Source organism: Molothrus aeneus, chromosome 24, assembly GCF_037042795.1.
Source record: "Molothrus aeneus isolate 106 chromosome 24, BPBGC_Maene_1.0, whole genome shotgun sequence".
In the NCBI taxonomy this organism is placed as follows: Eukaryota; Metazoa; Chordata; class Aves; order Passeriformes; family Icteridae; genus Molothrus; species Molothrus aeneus.
In genome coordinates this window covers 5,055,949-5,081,526 of record NC_089669.1, presented here as the reverse complement: position 1 = coordinate 5,081,526, position 25,578 = coordinate 5,055,949, and the positions used below count along the sequence as shown (strand labels likewise).

The window sequence follows — 25,578 nt, the reverse complement described above, 5'->3', positions numbered from 1 at the left end:
TCACAGGCTCAAGTTGTCCCTGAGGAAGGGACATCTCTGTGATGGGGAGGCAAACCCAAGGGGAATGCCCTGCTTGGGATCCCAGCTGTGCTGCAGCCTCTCCCATTCTTGGACACATCTCTTTGCCTCCTGGGATGAGAGAAACATCCTGGCAGAGAGAGCTGGGACTGGGATTCTTGGGTGCAAAATGCTCTGTAAGAGCCAGAAATTCCTCAGCTCTGAGTCAGGCCGGGCTCTCCTTCCCCGGGTCTGCTCCTTCCCCTCCTTGTTTGCAGTGCTGGCCCTGAATGAGCCACGACAGGCCCTGGCTTTGCAGGCAAATTCCTATTTGGAAACCAGAGGGCTTTATCCCCTGCAATTATTATCACTTGAATGTAGGTCGGCCTGACAGCTTAGGTGGAAAATCATCTTGAGAGCGTTCTGGCGCTCTGCACTCACTGTCCTGTTAATCCCCAGCCTGTTCCCAGTTGGTTTTGGGGGAGAAATCTGCCTTTGGGGGCTGGTTCACCCTCGGAGGAGGCACTCGGGTGGGTTCCCAGAGGCAGAGGAGGGGATTGGGGTAGATGAGATGGGAAGAGCAGCTCCCTCCTGATACTCCAAAATGCCTGGGGGAGATTCATTCATCCCTGCGCTCCTTGGAGGTGCCCATTCATGCCTGCTTTCTGTCCATCCCGGTTTGTCTGTCTGTCCGTCCCTCCCCACAGCGTGTTTGGGACCGGCTCTGCCGCATCCCTCCCGGGAGGCCCCGCTCATTCTCTGCCTGCTCCATCCTCACCCTCTCCCTCGGAACCTCCCCCTTGTATTTTTCCTCCCGAAATCACAACTTCCAATCCTTTAAAAAGCCTCCCCCGCGCCGGACCCCCTCCCCCGGGCCAGCGCGATGAATGAATGGCTGGTGGCCGTGTGATGCCATTTCCATGGTGACAGATGGCAGCGGGAAATGCGGGGATCAGGGTCACATGAGAGCAGCGGTAAATTCAGGCAGTTATTTATAGGCTGCTGCTCCAGCGTTTATGGAAATGCGTCTGCCTTGGACCGTGGTATCAGCCCTCCGCCGGCTCTCCGGGGCACTGCTCTTCCAGGAGAGACATTACTCATGCTCTGCTTTAATCCAGACTGTTCCTGCTGCTCAGCCTGGTGTCGGAAAAGTACCGGGCAGAGGGTCTGGTTTATTTTTTCCTGAGCCTGAATCTCTCTGAATCAGCCTCAGCCAAACGCAGCCGTAACCTTCCTGCATCTGCCCCTGGCATCTCCTCTGCTGGTGGCTGCCTGGGCCATAACCTGAATTTTTGGTCCTGGAAATGTTCATGGCAGAGCCCAAATCCAGCTTTGTCTCTCCTGGTTTTAGCTCTGATACATCTGGGAATATTTCCATGCCTCAGTTTACCAACCAACACTTTGGTGATGTGCGGTGAACCAAAGGGAGATTTTAAATCCACAGGGGAGGATTTGTGAGACCTTAAAGTGTCATTGAGTCAGCCCATCTGCAGTAGGGTTATCCCTGCTCCCTGATGAGATGTGCAGGACCAGGGAGCTCAGTGGCTGCTTCAGCCCCTCCTTCAGAAGGATCCTTGATTTCTCTTTGCTTAAGACCCCCTAATCAGGTTGCCCAATCTTCTTTCTGTTAATCTGGGTGTGCAGAGTTTGCTGCTGCTGGCACTTGCAGCCTGTGGGATCTGCAGCTCCCCTTCCCCAGCCCTCCAAGCTCAGGCCCATCTTCCCACAGAGGTGATAAAAATCCCCATCTTCAGAAACCAGAGTCAGGGAATCATGGAGTGGTTTGGGCTGAAGGGACCTTAAAGCCCATCCAGTGCCAGCCCTGCCATGGCAGGGACACCTCCCACTGTCCCAGGCTGCTCCCAGCCCTGTCCAGCCTGGCCTTGGGCACTGCCAGGGATCCAGGGACAGCCAGAGCTGCTCTGGGCACCTGTGCCAGGGCCTCACCTCCCTGTCTCCTGTCAGATTATGCCCTTTTCTGACCTTGTTTCTAGTTCCATTTATTGTTTCTAGCTCTGTTTCTCTCTCAACAATGTCTATCCTATTCAATGGCATTTCTAAGCCAGCATTTCTTATCTCAAGGTTTACATTTCTTATCTCAAGGTTTGCATGCAGGTGCACACCATGTGAGCCTTTTGTCCAGCTTTGTAGAGAATTCTCTACAAATCCATTTCCCACATCCCCCGTGTGTCCCCACTGGGGTCCTGGCTGTCTGTCCTGTCCATGTCTCCCTTTCTCAGCCTGGGCATTTCCTCCTTGGCTTCCCTGTTTGTTTCCCCACCACCCAAGGGATGTTCCACAGGGAGGGCTGTGCCACAAACATGGGAAGTGCCAAATCTTTGGAGAGGTCACGAGGACTGACCACATCCCAGAGCAACCCCCTATATTTTCCATTTCAGCCTCCACTGAAGTGGAAAATGCAAACCCCCTCCCTCTGAATTGTTATAAATTTGAAGTTAAGGAGCTCTCAGGCAAAAATATGGAAGCAGGAATAACAGTTCTCTAATAGGGAAGAAAATAAAAGGATAAAATAAACAATGCAGTGAACCAAACCAACACTGCCAGAGTCAGAACCCAGCCTGACACCCTGTGGGTCAGGCTGTGGGCAGCAGAACCATTGGAATTGTGGCTCAGCCCTCCTGCAGTGTCAGGGCTGGTTCTGCTGGAGCAGGGATCCTGGAGAAAGGTGCAGTCTCTGCCTCTGAAGATCCAGGGGCAGAGGCAGCTGCTGTTCCTCTGGGCAATCCAGTGCAGAAGCTGTGCTGGTGTTCCAGAATCTCCAGATTATATCCAGGTAGGAATGCTTGGCTCCTCCCTCTGGGCTCACATCTCCCAATGGGATGCTGTAGTTCTTATCAGCCATGCAGGGACATTCCATAGCTGTTATCAGCAGATGTCCCCTCTCTGGAGGGAGGAGGGGGTGTGGAAGATGTCGGCGATGGAGAGAGATGGGGAGACTGACTTGGTGATCAGAATCCAATTTTATTGTGGGATACAAATGCTTATCTACTATTTCAGGGAGAATATGATTTTATTTTTAAATTATTTAAAATCACATACACAAACTTTTATTATTTAAAATCACATACACAAACTTATGCATATAACATCTCTTGCTCGCAGAGTTTAATGGGATTTTCTTTTTCTGGTAACCTGTTTGATTGAATCTTCTTGCAGTCCAGGTCTAATTTTCAAAGTTCTGTTTGCTTTTGCCAAGGCATCCTGTTATCAAATCTCTTATGTTAGCCAGGTCCAAAGTCCATCCCCTGTCTTCTGTCCCCCAACATTCCAGCAGGGGAGATAAGGAAAACTGCCCACTGAACAGAAGCCAGCTGCCACCCAGATGGCAAATGGAATCCAATTTGCTTGGCAGTCCAGGACAGGGGCTGGATCTACCATCCATCACACCCTGGATCATGAGGAGATGTTGCCACCGTGGATGCTGCACTGGGAGTGTATTTTGATTTTTAAATCATGAGTGGGATGGGTTCATTCCCTTTCCAGGGCTGCCTTCCCCAGAGCCAGGCTGGGAGAGGCACAGTTAATGGAGTGTGGCTCGTTTCTCCCAGGGAAGAGGCAGAGTTATGGCCATTGCTGCTGGCCCAGCTCCCAAGCACATGGGACAATTGAACCTTCTGTGCCTAATAGGCTGGAAAGGCCAGGAATGTGTATAAACACTGCGATCCAGGAGCTGAGGCAGTGTGGCTTGGGGCTGGAGGTTTGAATTCTCTGGAGTTTATCTCTTCCAAATGTGTTTTTCCTCCTATCAGGGTTTCTCTTGGTACCAGCATCATCAGCACCAGAAATACACTGGTTGGGAAATGCAGCCAGGCTCCATTGCTGAATGTGTGACCATGAATCTTTTCCATGAGATACTGAACCAGAAATGAGCTCCTCTGAAAACTTTTTCCCTGTTTTCCCTGCAGTGAACCAACCTAACAAGCCTGTGCTTTTCCTGATAAATCTGATCAGAGGTTGTCTGAGGCCAGCACTGAAGAGATGGGGAAGGCTGAGCCCTCCTGCTGTCCTGGGCTCTGCTCCCCACAGCAAGCAGCCTGAGGAGCTGTGGGAAATTGGGCCTGAAAAGCTGGATTTGGGGCTTGCTCCCCCTCAAGAGCTGTTTGTGCAAGGCATTTCTGCCTTTGTCCAGGTGGAATGTGCTGCTGTATCCCACGTCCTGCTGGGAAGGAAAGGGAGGTGGTGTCCTTTCACCTGAAGGATTTTATTGTCTGCATTAAAGGTGGGTTAAAGGTGGAGCCTTCCAGGAGCTGAGGGGGCCTACAAGGGAGCCAGAGGGGGATTGTCCCCAGAAATTGGAGTGACAGGACAAGGGGGAATTGATTTGCACTGAAAGATGGGGAATTTTGGTTAGATATTAGAAAAAATCCTGCCCTGTGAGCGTGGGAGGCCCTGCACAGGTGCCCAGAGCAGCTGGGGCTGCCCCTGGATCCCTGGAGGTGTCCAAGGCCAGGCTGGACAGGGCTGGGAGCAGCCTGGGACAGTGGAAGGTGTCCCCCATGGTGGGGTGGAATGAGAAGGGCTTGAAGGTCCCTTCCAAGCCAAACCATTCTATAATAAATATAAATTATAATATAAATATATTATAATATAAATCTAATATATTATAATATAAATATAAATACACAAATATTAGAAATAAATATAAATTATAAATAGAAATCAATATGAATTATTCTATAATAAATGCAAATACCTGCAATATCTCCGAGCTGGCTGAGCCCCAGCCCAGCCCACTCAGGTCAGGGCTGCTCCTGGGCTCCCCTGGCAGGGGAGCTGCTGTGCCCAGGGCTGTGGTGTCCCCTGAGCCCAGGGCTGGCTCTGGGCTTCCCGAGTGTCCCAGGGCTCAGCACCAGCACTGAGCATCCTCACACTGAAGGGGCAGCTGAAGTATTCACACTGAGTGAGGGGGAGCAGAGTTTGGGGCCTGGCCACTCCTCCTGCTCCCTCCTGTGTGGTCCCAGCCAAAGAAAATCTCTGAAACACCAAATAATGAAAGAGATATGAAATACATCTTTCAAATAATGAAATATAATGGGTTTAGATTCGATTTTAGGAAAAAATCCTTCCCTGGCAGGGTGGGCAGGCCCTGGCACAGGTGCCCAGAGCAGCTGAGGCTGCCCCTGGATCCCTGGCAGTGTCCAAGGCCAGGCTGGATGGGGTTTGGAGCCACCTGGGGCAGTGGAAGGTGTCCCTGCCATGGCAGGGCTGAAACGAGGTGATCCTCAAAATCCCTTCCAGTGCAAACCACCCTACAAGCCTCTGACAATAAATCAGGGGCACGGGGCTCCCAAACCCCCCAAACCCTCCCTCCCCCAGGGAATCAGCAGCCAGCAGGGCCCTCCCGGGGCTGCACTTTGGGGCCATTTCAAAGGGATTTTCTTCCCCCCACAGCAAAACCAGACCCACCCCTTTGTGTCAGGACTCGACGTTACTTTTTTTCGCCTGCGAGAGCCTCCCTCGGAGCAGGGGGGGTGGCCGGGCACCCCAGCTTTGACGCGCAGCCCTGGTGACTCAAGCCTGCGTCAGGGGCTGCGTGTCCCTTCGCGTTGATATTTTTTAATATATTTCTCTCTCTCTTTTTTTTTTTTTTTTTTTTTAATTTTCTATCCCGTTTCGTTCCTGATTTCCCGGGAGCCGCTCGGAGTTGCCTCCCTCCGGCGGGGCCGGGCGAGCCCAGCGCGCATCCACCGGGCGGCGGCGGGGCGGGCGGGGACCGGCAGCGGAGCGGAGCCGCCGGTACCTCGGAGCATCCCCGCCGAGCCCTTCCCGAGCCCTGCCCGCCTCTCCCGGCCGCTGCCGCTCCCGTCTGCCCGGCTCCCTGCAACCTCCTCGCTCGCCCCTGGTGATTTCCGCCGGGAATTTTGGTGATTTCTGCCGGGAATTTGCGCCGTTTCCCTCCGGGACCGGGCCAGTTTCTCCTGGAATCGGGTGGGTTTCATCCTCCCGGGGAGCCGCCGCAGCGCCGAGGTGAGGATGCTCCCCCCATCCCCGCCCTGCCGGCCCTGGGTGCCCCCTCCCCAGCGGGGAAAAGATGCTCAGGGCCGGGGTGAGGTTAATGGAGGGGACAGCCCAGCCCGGAGGCATCAGGCGTGGCCCTCGGGGTGGTGGCATCCGGGGCTGGGGGGACATTTGGAGGCACTCCGGGGGCTGGGGGGTCATCGCTGGGGGTGGCTCTGGGTTCCTGCCCGGCTCCTGCTGCTGGGGGGGCTCATCCCGTCTGAGGATGGGTGGGAATGCAGCCTCCAGGTTGACCTTGACAATAACATTGGGAGAGGAGAAAGCGTTGGGCTGCAATGAATATTTCAGTCCTGGTCCCTGGAGTGGTGGTGGTGGGGGGGGGGAATTGCCCCTTCTTTTATTTTTGTGCTGCTCCTTGAGTGTGGATGGTTGGGTTTGAGGTAGAAAATGGGGTTTGGGGTCCTTTTCACCAGGAAATGGGAATTTCTGGGTGAAATTCCCAGGACTGGGTGTGGGGAGCCCTTGGCCCCCTCTGTGCACGCTGGATAATCCCAAAGGTGTGTTTTTTGGGCTGGTCCAAATTTCCATCACTCTGGGAATGTGGGGCTCAAACCAGCTGAGAAATCTGCTCCCAGCTCTTTGTAGAGGACCCAGAAGGTGAAATCCTGCTCCCTGGATCACGCCTTGTGTCTGAAGCACCTGAGGTTCCAATCCATCAGGAGCTGATGTAACTATTTCTGGTCTTGGGAGGAAAAAAACCTGGAGCACGGCGGCAGCTGAGCTATTCTCGGCAGGGTGGAGAGTTCCTTGTGAATATTTCTCCAGAGGTGTCAGGACTAGGTCAAGGAACCTGGCTGGGGGTGTGACTGCTCCAAGGGAAATAAAATGTGGGTCTGAGCTGTCCACTGGGATGGGGTGGAGATGGCTCTGCTGAAACCAGCAGGGATAAAAAGGTTCAGTTTAAATCTGGAGTGACTCCGCTGCTACTTCGGGCTTGCAGAGAGCAGGAATCTGGAGTTACAGCAGAGCTGGAGTCACGAGGATCAGATTCACCCCAAATCAGGCGCTGACCTGCCCACGTCCAGGTGAAATCATTGCCTGGGGAGGAGCAGCCCTGCTTTTACCCCATCCCGGGCTGGGTTTGGATTTGTTTGTTTACAAACGTAGCAGCAGCTCCATGAATTACAACGGGGGAAAGCAGCACTCAGGGCGGGCTTTGGGTGCTGCCTGTTTGTTGCTTTTTAGGGTAAATCTCCGCTGGTTTGGGGCTCGTTGAGTAACCTTTGGCTGGAGTGGGTGAGTTACAATGGATCGCTGAGGTCCGAGTGGAAAACGATCATCTGGTGAATCAAACCAGCCCTGAAGGGATCATATGATGGTTGCCTTTGCTCTGGTGTCACGTTATTGCAGCTGTGTGTGTTTTCATGCTGCCGAATGAGACATGAAAGGAGCCCTAAGCCCATGAACCCACGGGCTCACGGCTTCGTGACAAACCCAAGTGCCGGGGCTGCTCCTGCCGTGCCCGCCTTGTGACCCATCAGCAAAACCCATCCGGAGGTTCCTTGGCACCTCCTGGGGACAAGAGTGGCTGTGAGGTCACAGCCGTGTCCCTCTGAGGTGGGACAGACCCAGTGGTGGAGCAGGGGCTGGTGCAGCCCCAGCCCTGCTTTTCTGGAGAGGAATTTGGGATATTTATAACATCTGGGCGCTCTCAGCCAGCGGGGTGGGTGTAAGACAGAAGCGGGGGCAGCTCTGATTCATCAGCTCTCCTGTGTCACGATGCTAAAGCGGGACGGGAAGGACGAGGAGCGGCTCCAGCCCCTCGGGGGGGGGAAATGCGAGAGGCCGGGCTGCCTTCAGCCCCAGCCGCTCCTGAGATGCTTCTCCTGCTCTGTCACCTTCTGACACTGCCCCAGCTGCAGTTTGTGCCTCCCCAGGGGTGGGTGTGAGGAGGGGACAGCCCTGGTGGCACTATGTCTCACCCCGTGTCCTTTCTGCACCTTAGCACAGCTCATTTTAACGAGGGGACAATGGGAGCAGCCCTAATGAGCCCAGATGGTAAAACCCTTCTTCCAAGGAGCCACAGGCCGGGCGAGGAGGAGGAAATTTAAGATGGAGGTGTCTTGGACCAGCCTCTCTGGTGAAAAAGGGAGGTTTGAGTGGTGGAGGCCGTGGGAAGGTCCTCAGAGCAGGGCAGGGGTGGGCAGAGCTGCAAAAACTCTGCCTTGGGCAGAAATCTCTTCTTGGGGCTTTGAAGAGAAGTTTGGATGTGCTGGGAGGGCCCTGCCCTTGGTTTCCTGTGGTTTGGAGGAGCAGGATGCTTCCCAAAGGACCAGCTCTGCCAGGGCCATCCCCATCTGACCTCAGGGAGCAGCAGGAAGGGGCCTGGAGCTGGTTTTTCCCATGACTTGGGCCAAAGTGGGATGTGCATCCAGGTCTCCTTCCTTGGCTCTTGGCTGTGCAGCACAGAGGGAGGACAGGAGGGATCCGTGCTCCTTCCCTCCTCCTCTGCTCCTGGGTGACCTTGGGTCTGTCCCTTCTCCTCCCTGGGCCAGTCTCCCCACCTCAGCCACCAGCCTTGCCCTGGGTGCAGTATTTCCCTGGCTCTGTGTGTGTCAGGGAGGATGAGGAGCTGCAAACTGATGCTCAGCTCTCCCAGCCCCAAGCCGAGAGTAGATTTCCACCTCCCGAAATCCCTCGGCTCCTCTGTCCCCACTCCTCCCTCCTTTCCCTGCTCTGTGACCTTGATGGGGTGAGCTGGACCTTCCCAGGCCTGCTGAGCTGGGTGCTTCACCAGGAACATCTTTCCCCTCTCCTTTAGGAGCTGTGGGGGATTTCTGTGGAAGCTGAAGGGGGAGAAATGGTAATGCTGGGGCAGGGAGGGACCAGCAGAGTCCCCAGAGGATGAAAAGCTCATTTTTAATTCACCCAATCTCATTTTGTGGCTTTTCCTGCCTCAGTTTCTCCTTTCTGGACCCAAATGGGGGATAAATGTAGAATTTGGACGCAGGAGAGGAGAGATTCCCCTGCACCCCATCATTTGGACCCCGAGCACGTTTGCTGCCAGTTGCTGCTCTCCTTGGGCTCTGCTGTAAATCCCCATCTCCTCCCTGCCTTCCCCAGCTCTCCCAGGCCCAGCTGAAAGCTTTGCTGACACATTTCCAGCCTGTTATTGCTCCCCAGCTGCCTTCCCAAGAAAGCAAGGATGGGCAGAGCCAGGACACGTGGCCTGGAGCCTCCCTCCTCCCCTGGCCCTTGGTGATGCTGCTGCTGCCAGGGCCGGGGGTCTGAGGGGTCTTCACTCACCCCAAATAGCAGCATTTCCCCATGGCTGCTTTTGGGGTCAATGGGAGCCTCTGAGCATGGATTAAACCCCTGGGTGTGACAAGGCAGGAGTTCCCTCCTCCCCTGACCCTTAGTGATGCTGCTGTCAGGGCTGGGGATGTGGGGAATCTTCATTCACCCCAAATAGCACCCCAAAAAGCAGCATTTCCCCATGGCTGCTTTTGGGGTCAATGGGAGCCTCTGAGCATGGATTAAACCCTGGGTGTGACAAGGCAGGAGCTTCCCTCCTCCCTTGGCCCTCGGTGATGCTGCTGCCAGGGCTGGGGGGTCTTCACTCACCCCAAAAATCAGCATTTCCCCATCGCTGCTTTTGGGGCCAATGGGAGCCTCTGAGCAGGGATTAAACCCCTGAGTGTGACAAGGCAGGAGCTTCTCCATCCCTGCCCTTCCCCTGGTGGGTTAAATCCAGTTTGTCCCATGGCAAACCAGTCCCACCTGCCTTGGATCTGCTGCCGTGGTGGTTCCCACACCAGTCCAAAGGGATGGGGGGCTTGGGGTCACCCTGTGCCACCTGGACATGCATGGGGACTGTCCCTTTGTGCCAGCAGGAGCCCTGGCCTCAGCCCAGGGCTCAGGGAATGGTGTTTGCTGTCTCAGGAGCTCAGTGTGAAGGTTTCACTGGGACCAGGGAAGTGGGAATCCCATTCAAGGACACACCCAGGGACATGGAGCAGGATGAGGTGAGTTATTCCTTCTCCTTATAATGCCTGCTCAGACACACCAGCACAAACTGGTCCTTTCCAGGTCCTGCTGTGGGAAAAGCCACGTTCCCTCTCCAGCTGGGTGCCACCAGAGCTGGTTTTACCTGGGCAAAGCTGTGGGTGCAAAGTCAGCCCTGGTCTGGTGGCATGAGTGAGGTTCTTGCAAGCCATGGGCTCTGAAAGACCCTAATCTGTCTTCTAAAGAGACAGAAAAAAAGCACATTTAAGAAAATTAAGGTCATGGGGACTAAGTAAACAAGCTGAATCTCCATCTGTCAGTGACAAGGGTTTTCTATCTCGCTCCAGCCCGGAAAGCTCCTGCTCGTCAGCTGATCTGCCTTGTCTTTCTCACAGGGTGGTTGTTATTTTTGGCAGCTGATTTTTTGATTAAATTCCCTTTTCCTACCAAAGGAATGTGCAGAAATACCTTTCTCAGATGGATTTGGGCTGTGCTTTTTCCTTCGAGGGTGCAGACCTTGGGGCTGGTGCAAAAAGCTGGGGAAATGAGAGGGAAGAGCCTTGCTGACCTGGCTTTCCCTGGCCCCTGTTCCTGGGCTGTGTGGGCTGGTGGCTTCGTGCAGGCTCTGCCTGGGCTCATCTCCCATTCCCAGCAGGGATGGGGAGGGTGAAGGCTGGGTGTGCTCATGGAATCAGGAATGATCCTCTCTCCTTCAGCCTGGATCTCTGCCAGGCAGCACCACCATGGCCAGGCTGGGGACACAGCAGGAACTCCCCAAAGCAGCCATGGGGCGCTGCCAGAGCCATGCCAGGACCAGGATCTGGATCTCTGATAAGGTTTTCCCCTCTAGTTCAGCTTGGGCACGGGCAGGAACACTTGTACCTGTCCTTCGCCCTCCTGCCAATGTTTGGAGAGCCCATCCCCATCCCATAAAAGCAGCCCTGCTGAGACCCCAAATCCTTTGGGAATGTTGCTGTCTGGAGTGTTCTCCAAGGCTCTGAGGGTTTCTGGAGCTTTGGAGGTGCTGGAAGGACCCTGCTCCTCCAGGATCTGTGTCCTGGTGCCTCCCAGCCCTCAGAACAGCTGAACCAAGGAGAGGAACGGGCTGAGATCCACAGGGATGCTGTGGGGTCTGTGCTGACCCCATGGTGCTGGCCTGGCTCAGAACCACCTGCTCTGGAGCTGGGCACCTCCCAGGGCTTGGGGTGTCCCAAAAAAGCTGTTTGGGTGCCCTCACTGTGGGCCACTGCACCCTGGGGGCTTGGCCAGCACGTCCTGGATCTTCTTGGCTCTCTCCCTAACCCTACAGAGATATTTTAGGGGTCCTAAAGAGATAATTTAGAGATCATAGAGAGATACTTTAGAGATCCTAGAGAAATAATTTAGAGATCCTAGAGAAATAATTTAGAGATCCTAGAGAGATACTTTAGGGATCATAAAGAGATACTTTAGAGATCCTAAAGAGATATTTTAGGGATCCTAGAGAGATACTTTAGAAACCCTAAAGAGATATTTTAGGGGTCCTAAAGAGATACTTTAGAGATCATAAAGAGATACTTTAGAAATCCTAAAGAGATATTTTAGGGGTCCTGAAGAGAAACTTTAGAGAATCCTAAGAGATATTTTAACCCCAAGTCTGAGTCCTCCTGGTGCTCTGAAGGAGCTGCTGAGCAGACAGGGAGCAGCCAACAACCCGTGGGTGATTTACCCAGCTCTGCACAAATCCACACAGAGCCCGAGCCAGCCCCGATGGGAATCCTGCCCTTTCCTGGCTGCGGGGTGGGGCCCTGGCCGTGCTCTGTGCCCATCCCCAGCCCGGCTGAGGATGCTCCAGCCCCGGGCAGCCACGTGCCGGTAATTGCCGCGATTGAGCGGCGAGCGGCTGCTGTGAATGAGCCCTCGTTAGGAAATTAAACATCGCTGGCCTGGGCTCGACAAAATAACTCAAACGGCTTCTCCGGAGGAGCCGGATCCAGGAAAGATGTGGAGCCGAGATGGTTGCCTGGCAACGGATGCAGCCGACAGTTGAAAATAGATTTTTATTTTTTTTTTTTTTTTCATATAGGAACAGGGCCTGGCAAAGGGGGAACTTCCGACAGGGGTGAGAAAACACCGAGGTGAGGGCGGCTGAGGGGGAGGTTTCCTGCTCCCGGTGCTTTGCTCATGGGCTTTGCTGCCTGGGCTGAACCCACTGCCCTGAAAAGGGAGGGGATCGTGGGCTGAGCTGGATCAAAAATGTCCAAGAGGAGGGAAGGGCTGGGAATGGCTCTGGAAAAGCCCCGAGGGAGGGAGGAGGAGGCGCTGCCGCCCAGCTGGGGTGGGTCAGGTCATGGGAGCTCAGAACCACCATGGCCCAGCTGAAATAAACAGGGCAGGAGACGCTTTCTTCTTTTAAAGCCTTTATTAAAAATGATCAGCTCAAGGTTGGGAGGCCCGAGGGGTCGGAGGTTTTGCCATCACCACTCCCAGGGTGAATGGGAGGAGGAGGGAAGTACAGCTTTGTCCACTAAGGAGCAGAGCTGGGAGTACCATCCTCACGAGAACGGTGAGGATATGCCCCATGTTACGGCTTTTTGGGGTTGTCTGATCTTGGGGTCTTGGCTCCAGCTGAGGTCTTTGCTCAGGGCAAGGGGCAACAAAGGGTCTCAGCATCTCTGCAGGCTCAGCACTCTGTTCCTCACGTCCAGACATCACTCTGATCTCTTAATTCTGTGTTGGCTCGTTGTTTTTGGGGTCCTTTCGGTAAGTTTGGTGGGGTGGCTGCCCATGGCATGCTGGTCCTGGAGTTATTTTGCATTCTCTCTGATGCCCCCACCATGTCCCCTCCTCTCACTGTCTGGGGAGAAGGAGAACCTAGCCCCAGGCAGGGCCTTACCGATACAAAAGGAGCAATTAAGGAAAATGACTGGTGGTTACAATAACAAACAGGTAGAACTTCACCTTGGCAGCAACTTGTTTGACTGGTTTCACTCTGCAACCCTTTTTTTCTCCAAAAAAAAATTGGCAGATTTTTTACTTCTAACAGGAGAGAAGAGCTGGGAATGGCTCTGGAAAAGCCCCCAGGGTGGGAGGAGGAGGTGCTGCTGCCCAGCTGGGATGGGTCAGGTCTCTGAGCTCTGCCATGGCCCAGCCACCAGCCGGGTGTCCCCTGGGAGCAGAGATGGAGAGGACAGGAAAGAGGGCAGTGCAGCTCTTCAGGAGGGTCCCTTTTCCAAGCTGAGGGATTTATTGGGGCAGTTCTGTGTTTTCTCCCCAGCTGATGTTGCACCACGGTCCAGTCTAAGCTGGGAGCTGCCCCATCTGATCCCAGTGCTCCCAGTACGGAGAGGAAGGACATGGTGCTTTCCCAGTTTGGGGATCCCCAGCCCAGTGGAGCAGATTTCCACAATGAACCCAAGATTTTTGAGGCAGGGGGGGAATCTGCAGGGCTGGGCTGGGTTCTGGGTGCCCCCTGAGGTGCTTCTGTGCAGGATTGCTCCTCCTGACCCACGCTGAGGGCTGGGGAAGTGAAGGGGCCAGGGTTGATGGCTTTGCCTTGGCTGCTGCTGGTCATGCAGCTGTTATCTGTTGTAAAGCTGCCTGGGGAGATTTAGCATCAGGCTCCAAGGCTTTTAAGTCACTCCTGATAACTTCCTGGGATGCAGAGATAGCCTGGGCACGTGTCACTGTCCCCTGAGCGCTTCCAAGCTGTCGTGGAGCGAAGCTGGGGCTGTGCTATGGTCAGGAAGGGAAGGAGCAGGACAGGCAGGGCAGAGGCTGGGTTGGTGTCAGACCTTGTGAGGTTCAGCTGCTGGGCTGGAGGCGTTAGAGGGGAGAAGAGGTGTCACAGGGATGTGACCTGTCATCACCTGTCACTGTCCCCCGGAGCCCAGGGAAATTCCTCCCTCTGGGACACAGGAGGCTCTTCTCCATGGTTGAGAGCAGCTGGGGCTGCCCCATGATCCCTGGAAGTGTCCAAGGCCAGGCTGAACAGGGCTTGGAGCAGTCTGGGACAGTGGATGGTGTCCCTGGTCTATGGAAGGTGTCCCTGCCTAAAGCAGGGGTGGGGTTGGATGAGCTTTAAGGTTCCTTCAACCCAAACCATCCTGGCACTCTCTAATTCTCAACCAGAACGTTGCTCCTGGTCCATGATTCCTGGAGCAGGAGACCCTCCAGGCTCAGGGTCAGGTCCCAAGACACAGGGATGGACACCCTTCTCTCCTGGTGCTGCAGGTCCCAGACACAGGGATGGACACCTTTCCCTCCTGGTGCTGCAGGTCCCACCAGCTCACAGGGGTGGACACCCTTCTCTCCTGGTGCTACAGGTCCCAAGACCAGGGGATGGACACCCTTCTCTCCTGTAGTTGCAGGGGTGGACACCCTTCTCTCCTGGTGCTGAAGGTCCCACCAGCTCACCTGGGGATGGACACTCTTTTCTCCTGGGTGCTGCAGGTCGCAAACCACAGGAGGGATGGGCACCCTTCTCTCTGGGTGCTGCAGGGATGGGCACCCTTCTCTCTGGGTGCTGCAGGTCCCACCAGCTCACCTGGGATAAGCCAAACCCAACAGACCCTGGCTGACCCCTTCCCCACACAGGTCCTGCTGATGAAGAGGAGGTGAGGCCCGAGCTGTAGCTCCCCCTCTGTGCTGCTCCCTGCGGGACCTTCCTCCTCCTCCTCCTCCTCCCTGCCCGATCCCGCGCCGGGGCCGCCCCGATGCCGAAGAACAGCAAGGTGACGCAGCGGGAGCACAGCAGCGAGCATGTCACCGAGTCGGTGGCCGACCTGCTGGCCCACCAGGAGCCCGTGGACTACAAACGCAGCGTCCTCAACGTGACAGGGGACACGTGGGACAAGCAGAAGGAGGGGGACGAGGAGCTGGAGGCGGAGAACCGGCCGGCGTGGAACAGCAAGCTGCAGTACATCCTGGCGCAGATCGGCTACTCCGTGGGGCTGGGCAACGTCTGGCGCTTCCCCTACCTCTGCCAGAAGAATGGAGGAGGTGAGACATGGGGCAGGGGTGGGCTCGGGTTTGGTGTTGCTGAAATGGCTCCTGAGGGATTAAAGGGTCTTTTTTCCCAGCCCCATAACAGAAGAAATCGAGATTCCTCATCTCTGCTTTTCAGGGTTGCTTATTTTCTCATATCTATTCCATTCTTTCTCTGACCTGCTGAGATCTGTCCAGCAGGTTGGGTTGTGGCACAGTCCCTGCCCTTGGGGTGGTGTTAGTTCTTTATACTAAGAATTATGTGTACTTTATTTACAATAATGGGGAAGCGCCAGCAACATCTGCCCACTTCTGCCAGAAGAATGGAGGAGGTGAGAGATGGGGCAGGGGTGGGCTCGGGTTTTGTGCTGCTGAAATGGCTCCTGTGGTATTAAAGGGTCTTTTTTTCCCAGCCCCATGACAGAAGAAGATGAGATTCCTCAACTGTGCTTTTCAAGGTTGTTAATTTTTTCTCTTCTCTGTTCCATTCTTTCTCTGAGAGCTGTCCAGCAGGTTGGGTTGTGGCACAGTGACTGCCCTTGGGGTGGTGCTAGTTCTTTATACTAAGAACTACGTGTACTTTATTTATAATAATGGGGAAGTGCCAGCAACGTCTGGCACTTCCCCTACCTCTGCCAGAAGAATGGAGGACGTGAGAGATGGGGCAGGGATGGGCTTGGGTTTTGTGTTGCTGAAACAGCTCCTGTGGTATTCAAGAGTCTTTTTTCCCAGCCCCATGACAGAAGAAATCGAGATTCCTCATCTCTGCTTTTCAGGGTTGTTTATTTTCCCTTATCTGTTCCATTCTTTCTCTGACCTGCTGAGATCTGTCCAGCAGGTTGGGTTGTGGCACAGTCCCTGCCCTTGGGGTGATGTTAGTTCTTTATACTAAGAACTACGTGTGCTTTATTTACAATAATGGAGAAGCGCCAGCAACATCTGCCCACTTCTGCCAGAAGAATGGAGGAGGTGAGAGATGGGGCAGGGATGGGCTCGGGTTTTGTGTTGCTGAAACAGCTCCTGTGGTATTAAAGAGTCTTTTTTTTCCCAGCCCCGTGACAGAAGAAGTCGAGATCCCTCAACTCTGCTTTTCAGGGTTGTTTATTTTTCTCTTCTCTATTCCAAACTTTCTCTGACCTGCTCAGATCTGTCCAGCAGGTTGGGTTGTGGCACACTGACTGCCCTTGGGGTGATGTTAGTTCTTTATACTAAGATCTACATGTAGTTTATTTACAATAATTTTCCAATACCTATCCCCTATGTTAGACAGTCTGTCTCTACTCTAAACCAATCCAAAAGTGCCACCATCCCAGCAGAAGATGGAGGACAAGAAGAAGGAGAAGGACAGGACACGCCCAGATTCCTCCATCTTTCCTCTTGAACCCCCATTCTAAATCCCCAAAATTCTGCTTTTTCACCCTGTGGTAAATTAACTATCATTCTACTCAAACTCTTGTGGCTTGTAAATCTTCACATGAAGTTGGTAATTGTTTCCATGGGCTACAATCAAAGGCACAGGTGTCTTTGACTCCATGCCAAGGTCTCTGAGCCCCTGCCAGGGTCTCAAATCACCCAGGGCAGCCAGAGGAATGTCCTGTGTCCCAACAGGATGGGATCGGCCCTTGGAGAAGGGTGTGTGACCCAATCCTGCCTCACTGCACGTTGGGGTGTGGATCCAGGAGAGGACAGGGGTGATTTGGGCTCTAAAATGGGTTATTTGGTATTGGTGCCACGATGCCTGATGGGCGGGAAGAATGCTGTGCAGAACTCCATGATATCAGAAGGCCAATTAATTACTTTATTACACTATAACTATATTACAGAATATTACACTAACAAGAACTATCACTAACTAACTAAAAAACCCATGACCCTCTGCCCGAGAGTCCCAACACACACACGTGGATCCAATTGGTCAATGAATCCAAAAAACCAGAATCCAACCAAGCAATCACCTCAGGTAAACAATCTCCAGAACACATTCCACATGGCCACAAACACAGGAGCAGCAAATGAGATAAGAATTATTTTGATAATTCTTTGCTTCTCTTATAGCCTTTCTCAGGAGAAATTCTGGAAAAGCTCAATCTCTGTCTGTTCAGAGGGCATGTGAATATCACAGTCTGGGCTCTAGAGTGTGTTGTTTGGGCTCTGAAGGGGGAAAGGGCTGCCAGAAGTTGTGTGAGATGTGGAAATCTCCAGGATGGCCTTTTCCTAAAGATTGTCCACCTGCTTGCTCCAAAGTCACAGTGAATCCCAGGCTGGAAGCCAGGATTTCTGGCTGCTCCCCCTGATTCCTGTTGGGAATATTTACTTGCAAATGGCATCAGCTCCAGTATCCCCAGAGCTGTGTGGTTCTCTGATCCCTCACCCTAACCCTAGTGGCAGCCTGGGGCTGTGGCTGGGGTCCCCAGTGTCACAAATGACCCAGGTTAGCAGTGGTGGGCACAGAGCAATGTTGGCCCAGTGCTGTGCTCCCCTTGCTGTGCCTTTTCCAGCCCCAGCACTCTAGAGCTGTAGGCTGTGTGGTTCTCTACCCATAACCCTCGTGCCTAATTTGGAAATTAGGGGTAAAAAGGGACCCATTTCCTGGGTCCTTGATGCCACTTCTTGCGGTCCCATCCCATTCCCAAACCCTCCTTGCAGCCAGCCCATATTCCCATCCCACTCCAAGCTCCTCCTTGGGTTTCCCAGAGCAGCCCAGAGGGTCAGGTCCCTCCCAGCTGTGCTGAGCCCCAGCACCCTTCATGCCACTGATGAGAGGGTGGGTTCCTCATCATTAATCCAAACCCAGTCCCTTCCCAGCCCCGCTGGAGGACAGTGCCCCTGTCCTTTCTGTGTTTCCAGTGTTCCATCCTTTGCTGTGGCCCCAGCCCTGCAGCTGCCCTCAATAATTCAAACATCTCTGGTGTCACATCAGGATGAGTCATTCTTGAGTGCAGTCAGCACTCCCCTCCCTGCCAGGGCTGCTCAGCCCCATTCCCTTCCCTCCCCATCCAGGATGGAGCTGGCAGTGCCCAGCTCCTGCATCCCAGCACCTCCCAGAGCCCTGCTTGGCTGCAGCTCGGCTTGGTTTTGGCTCAGCACAGCTTTTCACGAGTGTTCACCCCAAATTCAGGGCTGGGAGAGATCAGTGCAGCCCTGCTGGCTTCACCACACAGCTGCCTACAGCTGGCCTCTGATTACCAAGAAAGTTTTCCCCATTAAATGAGATTTAGAACAAGATTTCCCCATTAAATGAGATTTTTAAACCAGATTTAGAGCCAGAGGTTGGAGAACCAGCATCCTTCTTCTCTGCAAGGATTAACTAGCTGTGCTTCAGTTTCCCCATGCCACAGCAATCCTTAATTAACCATAATTAGTGCACTCAGTGAAAAATCCTCAGCTTAGGCTGAGCTCTCTGCTGCCCTGGTTATTTGGGGGCCTTTTTCCTAGGCAGAGCAGTGCTGGGTGATGGGAGGTGCCACTGGCATTCCCAGGCTGGGATTCCTCCTGGTGTATTCCTCAAATCCGGGGCTGAACTGGCTGTCTGTGTGTGGGGAGCATTAAAGAAGTGGCTTTGGACACAAGATCAGATGGGAGGTGGGATGGGCATGGGGACTGAGGCAGCACAGCCCTGACACTGCTGCAGCAGAGGGGATGAACAATGGGTTTGACCCACCCTGTGCTGGCATCCTATTTGTCCTCACTTTCTACTTCTTACATAATTTTTCTGCTGACCAATCTCATGGCTGCTGCTTAGCTCCAATCCCAGTTCTGCTGTCTCTGAGGCCTTTTGCAGCTTTCCCAAACCCCTCTGATTTTATGGATTCCCACACTCAATTTCTCTCCCTGCCCCCATTTTTAACTCACCATCCCCATCCAGGATAAGAATAACATGATGAGTCTTGAGGATTTTCAGGCCTTTTTGTCCCTTTTTCACTGAGACCTATTGCTGGTCGGGGTCTCTGTACAAATCACAAATGGGATGGGGCTGTTAGGAACTGCCTTGAGCTGTTTTATTTTCCAGCATCACTCTCATTCCATGGTTATGACAATGGGAAGATGCCACCAGCTCCCATCCCAGGCAGCAGACCAAGAACTCAATGTTACAATTCACTTTAAAAGTTTTTTGACCAATCCCACAAAGCAAAAGCACATTGACAGTAGTTCTATCCAACCACTATAAGCACAGATACCTTTGGTGAAAACAATGCTTGCTTATTTTGAATATAATACCTGCTTGTAAGCCTTAAAACACAATGCACAGAGCTCCATGATTAAGCTTCAAACTTCCTAATATCTCACTAGATAAACTTTTCTGTAGCTTAGGGAGTTATTCTAGACAAGTGTTAATACACAGACCATTGTTCTATTTGTCCTTGCTTTTCTACTTCTTACATAATTTTTCTGCTGACCAATCTCATGGCTGCTGCTTAGCTCCAATCCCAGTTCTGCTGTCTCTGAGGCCTTTTGCAGCTTTCCCAAACCCCTCTGATTTCATGGATTCCCACACTCAATTTCTCTCCCTGCCCCCATTTTTAACTCACCATCCCCACCCATGCTGGGGCTGATCCTCTTTGCAGAGTCCCTGCTTGGAGCAGCACCCCCTGCCCTGGTCCTGCCTGGCCTGGGGAGTGGTGGCTGTCACTGGAGTGTCAATCCAGGGGCACTGAGCCAGGCAGGGACTGGGACAAGCAGCTGCTTTTAGGAGCTCCTTGCTGTGACAGAACATCTTCCTGCAGCAGGACTTCAAATAAAAGCTTTACTATCTGCCCCAACCATTACCACCATTCCATGGATGGGGAAACTGAGGCACAGAGCTGGGAACTGCCTTGAGCAGCAGATTGCTGGGCTCTGCTGGGTTTTCCTTTTGCTCAAATTACATCATCTGTCTGTCCCATGGGGCAGGCACTGATTCTCTGCCTTTGCCGCCCTCCATATCTCTTGGCTGGGGTTCCCACCAGGCTGTGAGGTGCTGCCAGCAGCGGTGCAGGGGTTTGGGTGTTGGGGAAGATGGAACAGGAAAGCCTTATCAATATGATTGTCTGGCAAAAGATTTTGAGAATATGGAAACTACAAATGAGATTGAAATGAAAGCAAGCTTTGAGATCCCTCAGTTACTGAACAACTGGAAAACAATGGTGTGGCCAGCTGAAGGTGATCCCCTTGTGATGGAACAACACCCTCTGCTTGCAGACAGGCCCAAGGGTCAGAGCAGACCCTGCCAGCTTGGCAGAAGGGGCCCAAAGAGGAGTTTGTAGGGTTTAAAATGTAACACAGTGTGGGAATGTAATGATTCTTATAGGCTGTATGGAAATGCTACGGGATTTGTATCTTGTACTAGATTGATTAGTGAGAATCAGAATATTCAACATAGAAGAAGATTTATGGTAATGTAATGGGAACCTCGCTCTCTTACCTCTTGTCTCTTAGCTCTTGCCTTTTACTCTCTTACCCTCTCATCCTCTCTCCCCCTCTCTTCTCTCAGTCCTGCTCCAGCTGTGTTTGGCAGCTCCCAGCAGGGCCCTGCACCCAGGCCCTTTGCAATAACCCCAAGTTCCACGGCCTGGATTCAGAGATCTCTGCTCTCCGTCCGTCCCGGCCGTGCTATCCCCCGACGCTCCGACATTTGGGAGGGATGGACAGACAGACAGACAGACAGAGCTTTCCTGGCGCTCTGAGCAGCTCCAGGATGCGGCTGCTTTCCCTGCTGCTCCCCCAGCAGGTGTGTGCGGGGGAGAGCGGCTGCGTGCGGCTGCCAGGATGGGCTGCAGCCAAATCCCCAGGACTCGGCGTGCCGGGAGCCAGCGGGGGCTGCCAGCTCTGCCCTGGCTGCTGCTCACCTTCCCAGGCACCACAGCAAGAAAATCTCCCGTGCTGGACAGATTTGCATCTGAATCTGTCTCATGTCCACCTAAGTGTAGGGTGAGATAGCCAGGAGAGTGTTGCAGAGATGGGATGCTCGTGGTCCTTCCTGAATTTCCCTGAGCCCCAGCTCTGCTCTCTGCCTCTCCTTTTACCCTCCCAATCACCCTGGGTTGCTGCACCTCAATATCGCTGGTCAGGGGTCTATGTACAAATCACAAATGGGATGGGACTGTTAGGAACGTGTCTTGAGCTGTTTTATTTTCCAGCATCGGTCTCATTCCATGGTTATGACAATGGGAAAATGCCACCAGCTCACATCCCAGGCAGCAGACCAAGAACTCAATGTTACAATTCACTTTATAATTTTTTTGACCAATCACACAAAGCAAAAGCACATTGACAGCAGTTCTATCCACCACTATAAGCACAGATACCTTTGGTGAAAACAATGCTTGCTTATTTTGAATATAAAACCTGCTTGTAAGCCTTAAAACACAATGCACAGAGCTCCATGATTAAGCTTCAAACTTCCTAATATCTCACCAGATAAACTTCTCTGTAGCTTAGGGAGTTATTCTAGACAAGTGTTAATACACAGACCATTGTTCTATTTGTCCTTAGTTTTCTACTTTTTAAATAATTTTTCTGCTGACCAATCTCATGGCTGCTGCTTAGCTCCAATCCCAGTTCTGCTGTGTCTGAGGCCTTTTGCAGCTTTCCCAAACCCCTCTGATTTTATGGATTCCCACACTCAATTTCTCTCCCTGCCCCCATTTTTAACTCACCATCCCCACCCATGCTGGGGCTGATCCTCTTTGCAGAGTCCCTGCTTGGAGCAGCACCCCCTGCCCTGGTCCTGCCTGGCCTGGGGAGTGGTGTGTGACCGTGTTCAGAGGGGTCCAAGGGTGAGGGAAGAGATGAGGATCTGACTCCGTGTTTCAGAAGGCTTGATTTGTTATTTTATGATATATATTATATTAAAACTATACTAAAAGAATAGAAGAAAGGATTTCCTCAGAAGGCTGGCTAAGAATATAATAGGAAATAAGGAATGATAACAAAGGCTTGTGTCTTGGACAGAGAGTCTGAGCTGGGCTGTGATTGGCCATTAATTAGAAACAACCCCATGAGCCCAATCCCAGATGCACCTGTTGCATCCCACAGCAGCAGATAACCATTGGTTACATTTTGTTCCTGAGGCCTCTCAGCTTCTCAGGAGGAAAAATCCTAAGGAAAGGATTTTCCATAAAAGATGTCTGTGACAGTGGTGGCTGTCACTGGAGTGTGGCAATCCAGGCGGCAATTTCAGTTGTCTTTGGACATTCTGCTACCCTGCAGGAGCCAGGCACATTCTCCTGAGCCCATTCCTGAGCTCCTGGCAGGAGCTGGAGCTGTTCCTCAGGCAGGAGCTGCAGCGTGAGTCATCTCATCCCTTATGGTCATCGCTTCTGCTTCGGGAACCACCAGCTCCTCTCCAGCCCCAGCACTCAGACAGACATTGACTGAGTTTTAATCTGAGTTGTTTCCACTCTTTGGCCATGCAGGGTGGCACCTGGCACGGGGATGCTGCTGCTGGCAATGTGGGATGTCCAGGGGGATGTGCTGGGACAGGGGGAACAGGATGGCTCCATGAACGTGGCTGTGTCCCCAGGGCTCAGCTCATGGAGGTGGCTCCTTGCACATGGTGTCTAGGTTAGGAAAGCCAGGTGCCTGCTAAGGAAGGCAGGAGCCTCCCCTGAAATGGAAAACGTAAACCCCCTCCCTCTGAATTGCTATAAATTTGAAATTAAGGGGCTCTCAAGCAAAAAATATGGGGGCAGGAATAACAGTTCTTTATTGGGGAAGAAAATTAGAAAGAAAAAATAAACAATGCAGTAAACTAAAACAACACAGAGTCAGAACCCAGCCTGACACCCTGTGGGTCAGGCTGTTGGCAGCAGAACCATTGGAATTGTGGCTCAGCCCTCCTGCAGTGCCAGGGCTGGTTCTGCTGGAGCAGGGATCCTGGAGAAAGGTGCAGTCTCTGCCTCTGAAGATCCAGGGGCAGAGGCAGCTGCTGTTCCTCTGGGCAATCCAGTGCAGAAGCTGCTCCTCTGGCAATGCACTGGGCAAAGGCTGCTGTGCTGTTCCAGGCTCAGATTGTACCCAGGTAGGAATGCTTGGCTCCTCCCCTGGGCGGAGCATCTCCCCATGGGATGATGGGATTGGATCAGCCATGCAGGGACACTCAGTGGCGATGGACAGCAGAGATCTCCTGGAGGGAGGATTGGCTGTGGGAGAGATAAAGAAAACTGCCCAATGAACAGCAGAGAACTGCCCCAGCTCTGACTGATGGCAACAGAACACACATTGCCTTGCAATCCAGGACACATTGGAGATTTGTCTGTGTGCATTCAGGGAGTCCTTGGGGTCAATCCTGCATGATCCACACTGGCAGAGAATGCCACAGCCTTTGCTTCCACACCTGTGTTTGCTCCTCTCCACAGCTTCTGCTCTGGCCAAGCTCTGATCTGCATTCCTGGATCACAAAACCATGGAAACATTTAGGTTGGAAAAGCTCTCTTGGATCATCGAGTCCAAACATGAACCCAGCACAAGGCCACCACCAGCCCATGTCCCCACCTGGCACACCCCCATGGTTTTTAAACCCTTGCAGGGATGGGGATTGCCCTGCTGCCCTGCACAGCCTGTGCCAGTGCCTGACCATCCTTCCATGAAGAATTTTGTCCCAATATCCAATCTCAGCCTCCCCTGGTACAACTTAAGGCTGTTTGCAAATGAAGTGATGGACCGGGCAGAGCCTGCCCCAGCTCTGCCCTGTTTGTCCATCTGTCCTCGGAGCAGGGAGATCTGGAATGACCTTTCTGTCTTTCTGTCCCCTTCCAGGTGCCTACCTGGTCCCTTACCTGGTCCTGCTCATCATCATCGGGCTGCCCCTGTTCTTCCTGGAGCTGGCCGTGGGGCAGCGCATCCGCCGGGGCAGCATCGGCGTCTGGAATTACATCTGCCCCCGCCTGGGGGGCATCGGCTACGCCAGCTGCCTGGTGAGCACAGCCTGGGGACCTCCAGGGCCACCCTGGGGACCTCCAGCCCCTCCCTGGGGACCCTCCAGGGCCGCCCCAGGAACCTCCAGGGCCACTCTGGGGACCCTCCAGTCTCACCCCGGGACCCTCCAGCCCCGGGCACCCTCCAGCCTCAGCCCAGGGACTCTGCAGCCCCATGCCAGCAACCCTCCAGCCTCACACTGGGGTCCTTCCAGCCCTGGGGATCCTCCAGGATCACCCTGGGACCCTCAAAGGCCACCCTGGGACCCTTCAGGGTCACCCTGGGGACCCTCCAGCCTCACCTGGGGACCCTCCAGCCCCACCCCAGGGATGCTGCAGCCTCACCCCGGGACCCTCCAGGGCCACCCCAGGGACCCTCCAGCCCTGGGGACCCTCCAGCCCTGCCCTTGGGACTCTCCAGGGCCACTCCGGGGACCCTCCAGCCTTGGAGACCCTCCAGCTTCACCCTGGGGACCCTTCAGGGCCACCCTGGGGACACTCCAACCTCACCTGGGGACCCTCCAGCCCCTCCCTGGGACCCTCCAGCCCCGGGGACCCTCCAACCTCACCCCAGGCACCTTCCAGCCTCTCACTGGGGACTCCCAGCCCCACCCCAAGAACCCTCCAGGGCCACCCTGGGGACCCCTCCAGGGCCATCCCGGGGTCTGCAGTGTGAGGCAAACCGCGAGGAGCCTCAGGGTGTAGGAATGTGCCCCTTGCTGACAGAGTGACAAAACCATCCTTTGCCTCCTTAAAAAGGAAAGAAGCCCAGAAGTTTCTCTCCTCGATTAAGTGAAAAGACACCTCATAGGACCTTGGGGGACTTCACCTCAAACTTAGGGATAGCCAATTGGACAGGAGCTAAAAAGTCTCACCTGAGCAATTTACTAGAAAAAGAAGAGAACAAAGAAACTAATTGTTTTGTGAGGTGTTTTACCAGGAGCAAGGACCTCTTGCACCTGGCTCGGTTTTTCTCTGTTTGTTATTTTGCCTTTTATTAAACCTTTTTGTTTCCAACACTACCACAGAAGCCATCCTGCTGATTTTTATACCTCCAAAGATAGCTGAGCTACCTTGGGCGTGTTATAGACCTCCAAGAGCTTATGAGACCTGGCTCAAAGAAGCTCCTGTAACACCAGGGGGAGGTTGGAGAAGTCAAGAGGTGTTTTTGCAGCTCCACCCATGGCTAGGGGCTGGTTTGGGAATGCTCCCACCCCTGATCCCAGCAGCCCCAGAGGTTCCCTGGGCACATTTCAGTGCCCTGTGGTGTCCGGTTCAGCTGTCTGTCTCTGCCCCGACACGGGTAGGGCGGTTCTTGGGTGGCGCGCGTTTCAAAGGATGAGTCTGGACTCTTCAGCTTTTCGATCTTCAGATTGTTTATTGTTTCTTATCTACAAAATTTTCTGTCTGCCCAACAGAGGTCTGATCTGCAAGGCAGCCAAGGGCACTCTGCCCACCCACGGGGCAGTCATGTCTTTTTATACTAAAATCTACGTACATGATATTTACCTTTATTTTCCAATACTTTTCACTCATGTTAGCAAGTGCACTTTCACCATAAACCAATCCCCAAGTGCCAACATCACCACAGGAGATGGAAGACAAGAAGAAGAAAGAAGAAGGACGAGACACGCCCTGATCCCTCCATCTTGTCTCCATAACCCCCCTGTACCAAAAACCTTAAAGTTTATATTTCACCCTATAAATGTGTCCCTTTTACACCCTTCACTCTAAAGTG

At 53.4% G+C, this 25,578-nt stretch overlaps 1 protein-coding gene across 1 annotated transcript in view; it reads left to right on the top strand.

The window, feature by feature from the left end:
* The first annotated feature begins 5,634 nt into the window (after window positions 1-5,634).
* The window catches only part of SLC6A17 (solute carrier family 6 member 17), a 34,918-nt gene continuing 14,974 nt past the window's right edge, over window positions 5,635-25,578 (top strand). The window contains exons 1-3 of the mRNA XM_066565488.1: window positions 5,635-5,985; window positions 14,557-14,961; window positions 23,683-23,840. Coding sequence (XP_066421585.1) covers window positions 14,676-14,961; window positions 23,683-23,840 — 444 coding nt within the window. The 5' untranslated portion in view covers window positions 5,635-5,985; window positions 14,557-14,675. The remainder of the gene's footprint in view (window positions 5,986-14,556; window positions 14,962-23,682; window positions 23,841-25,578) is intronic.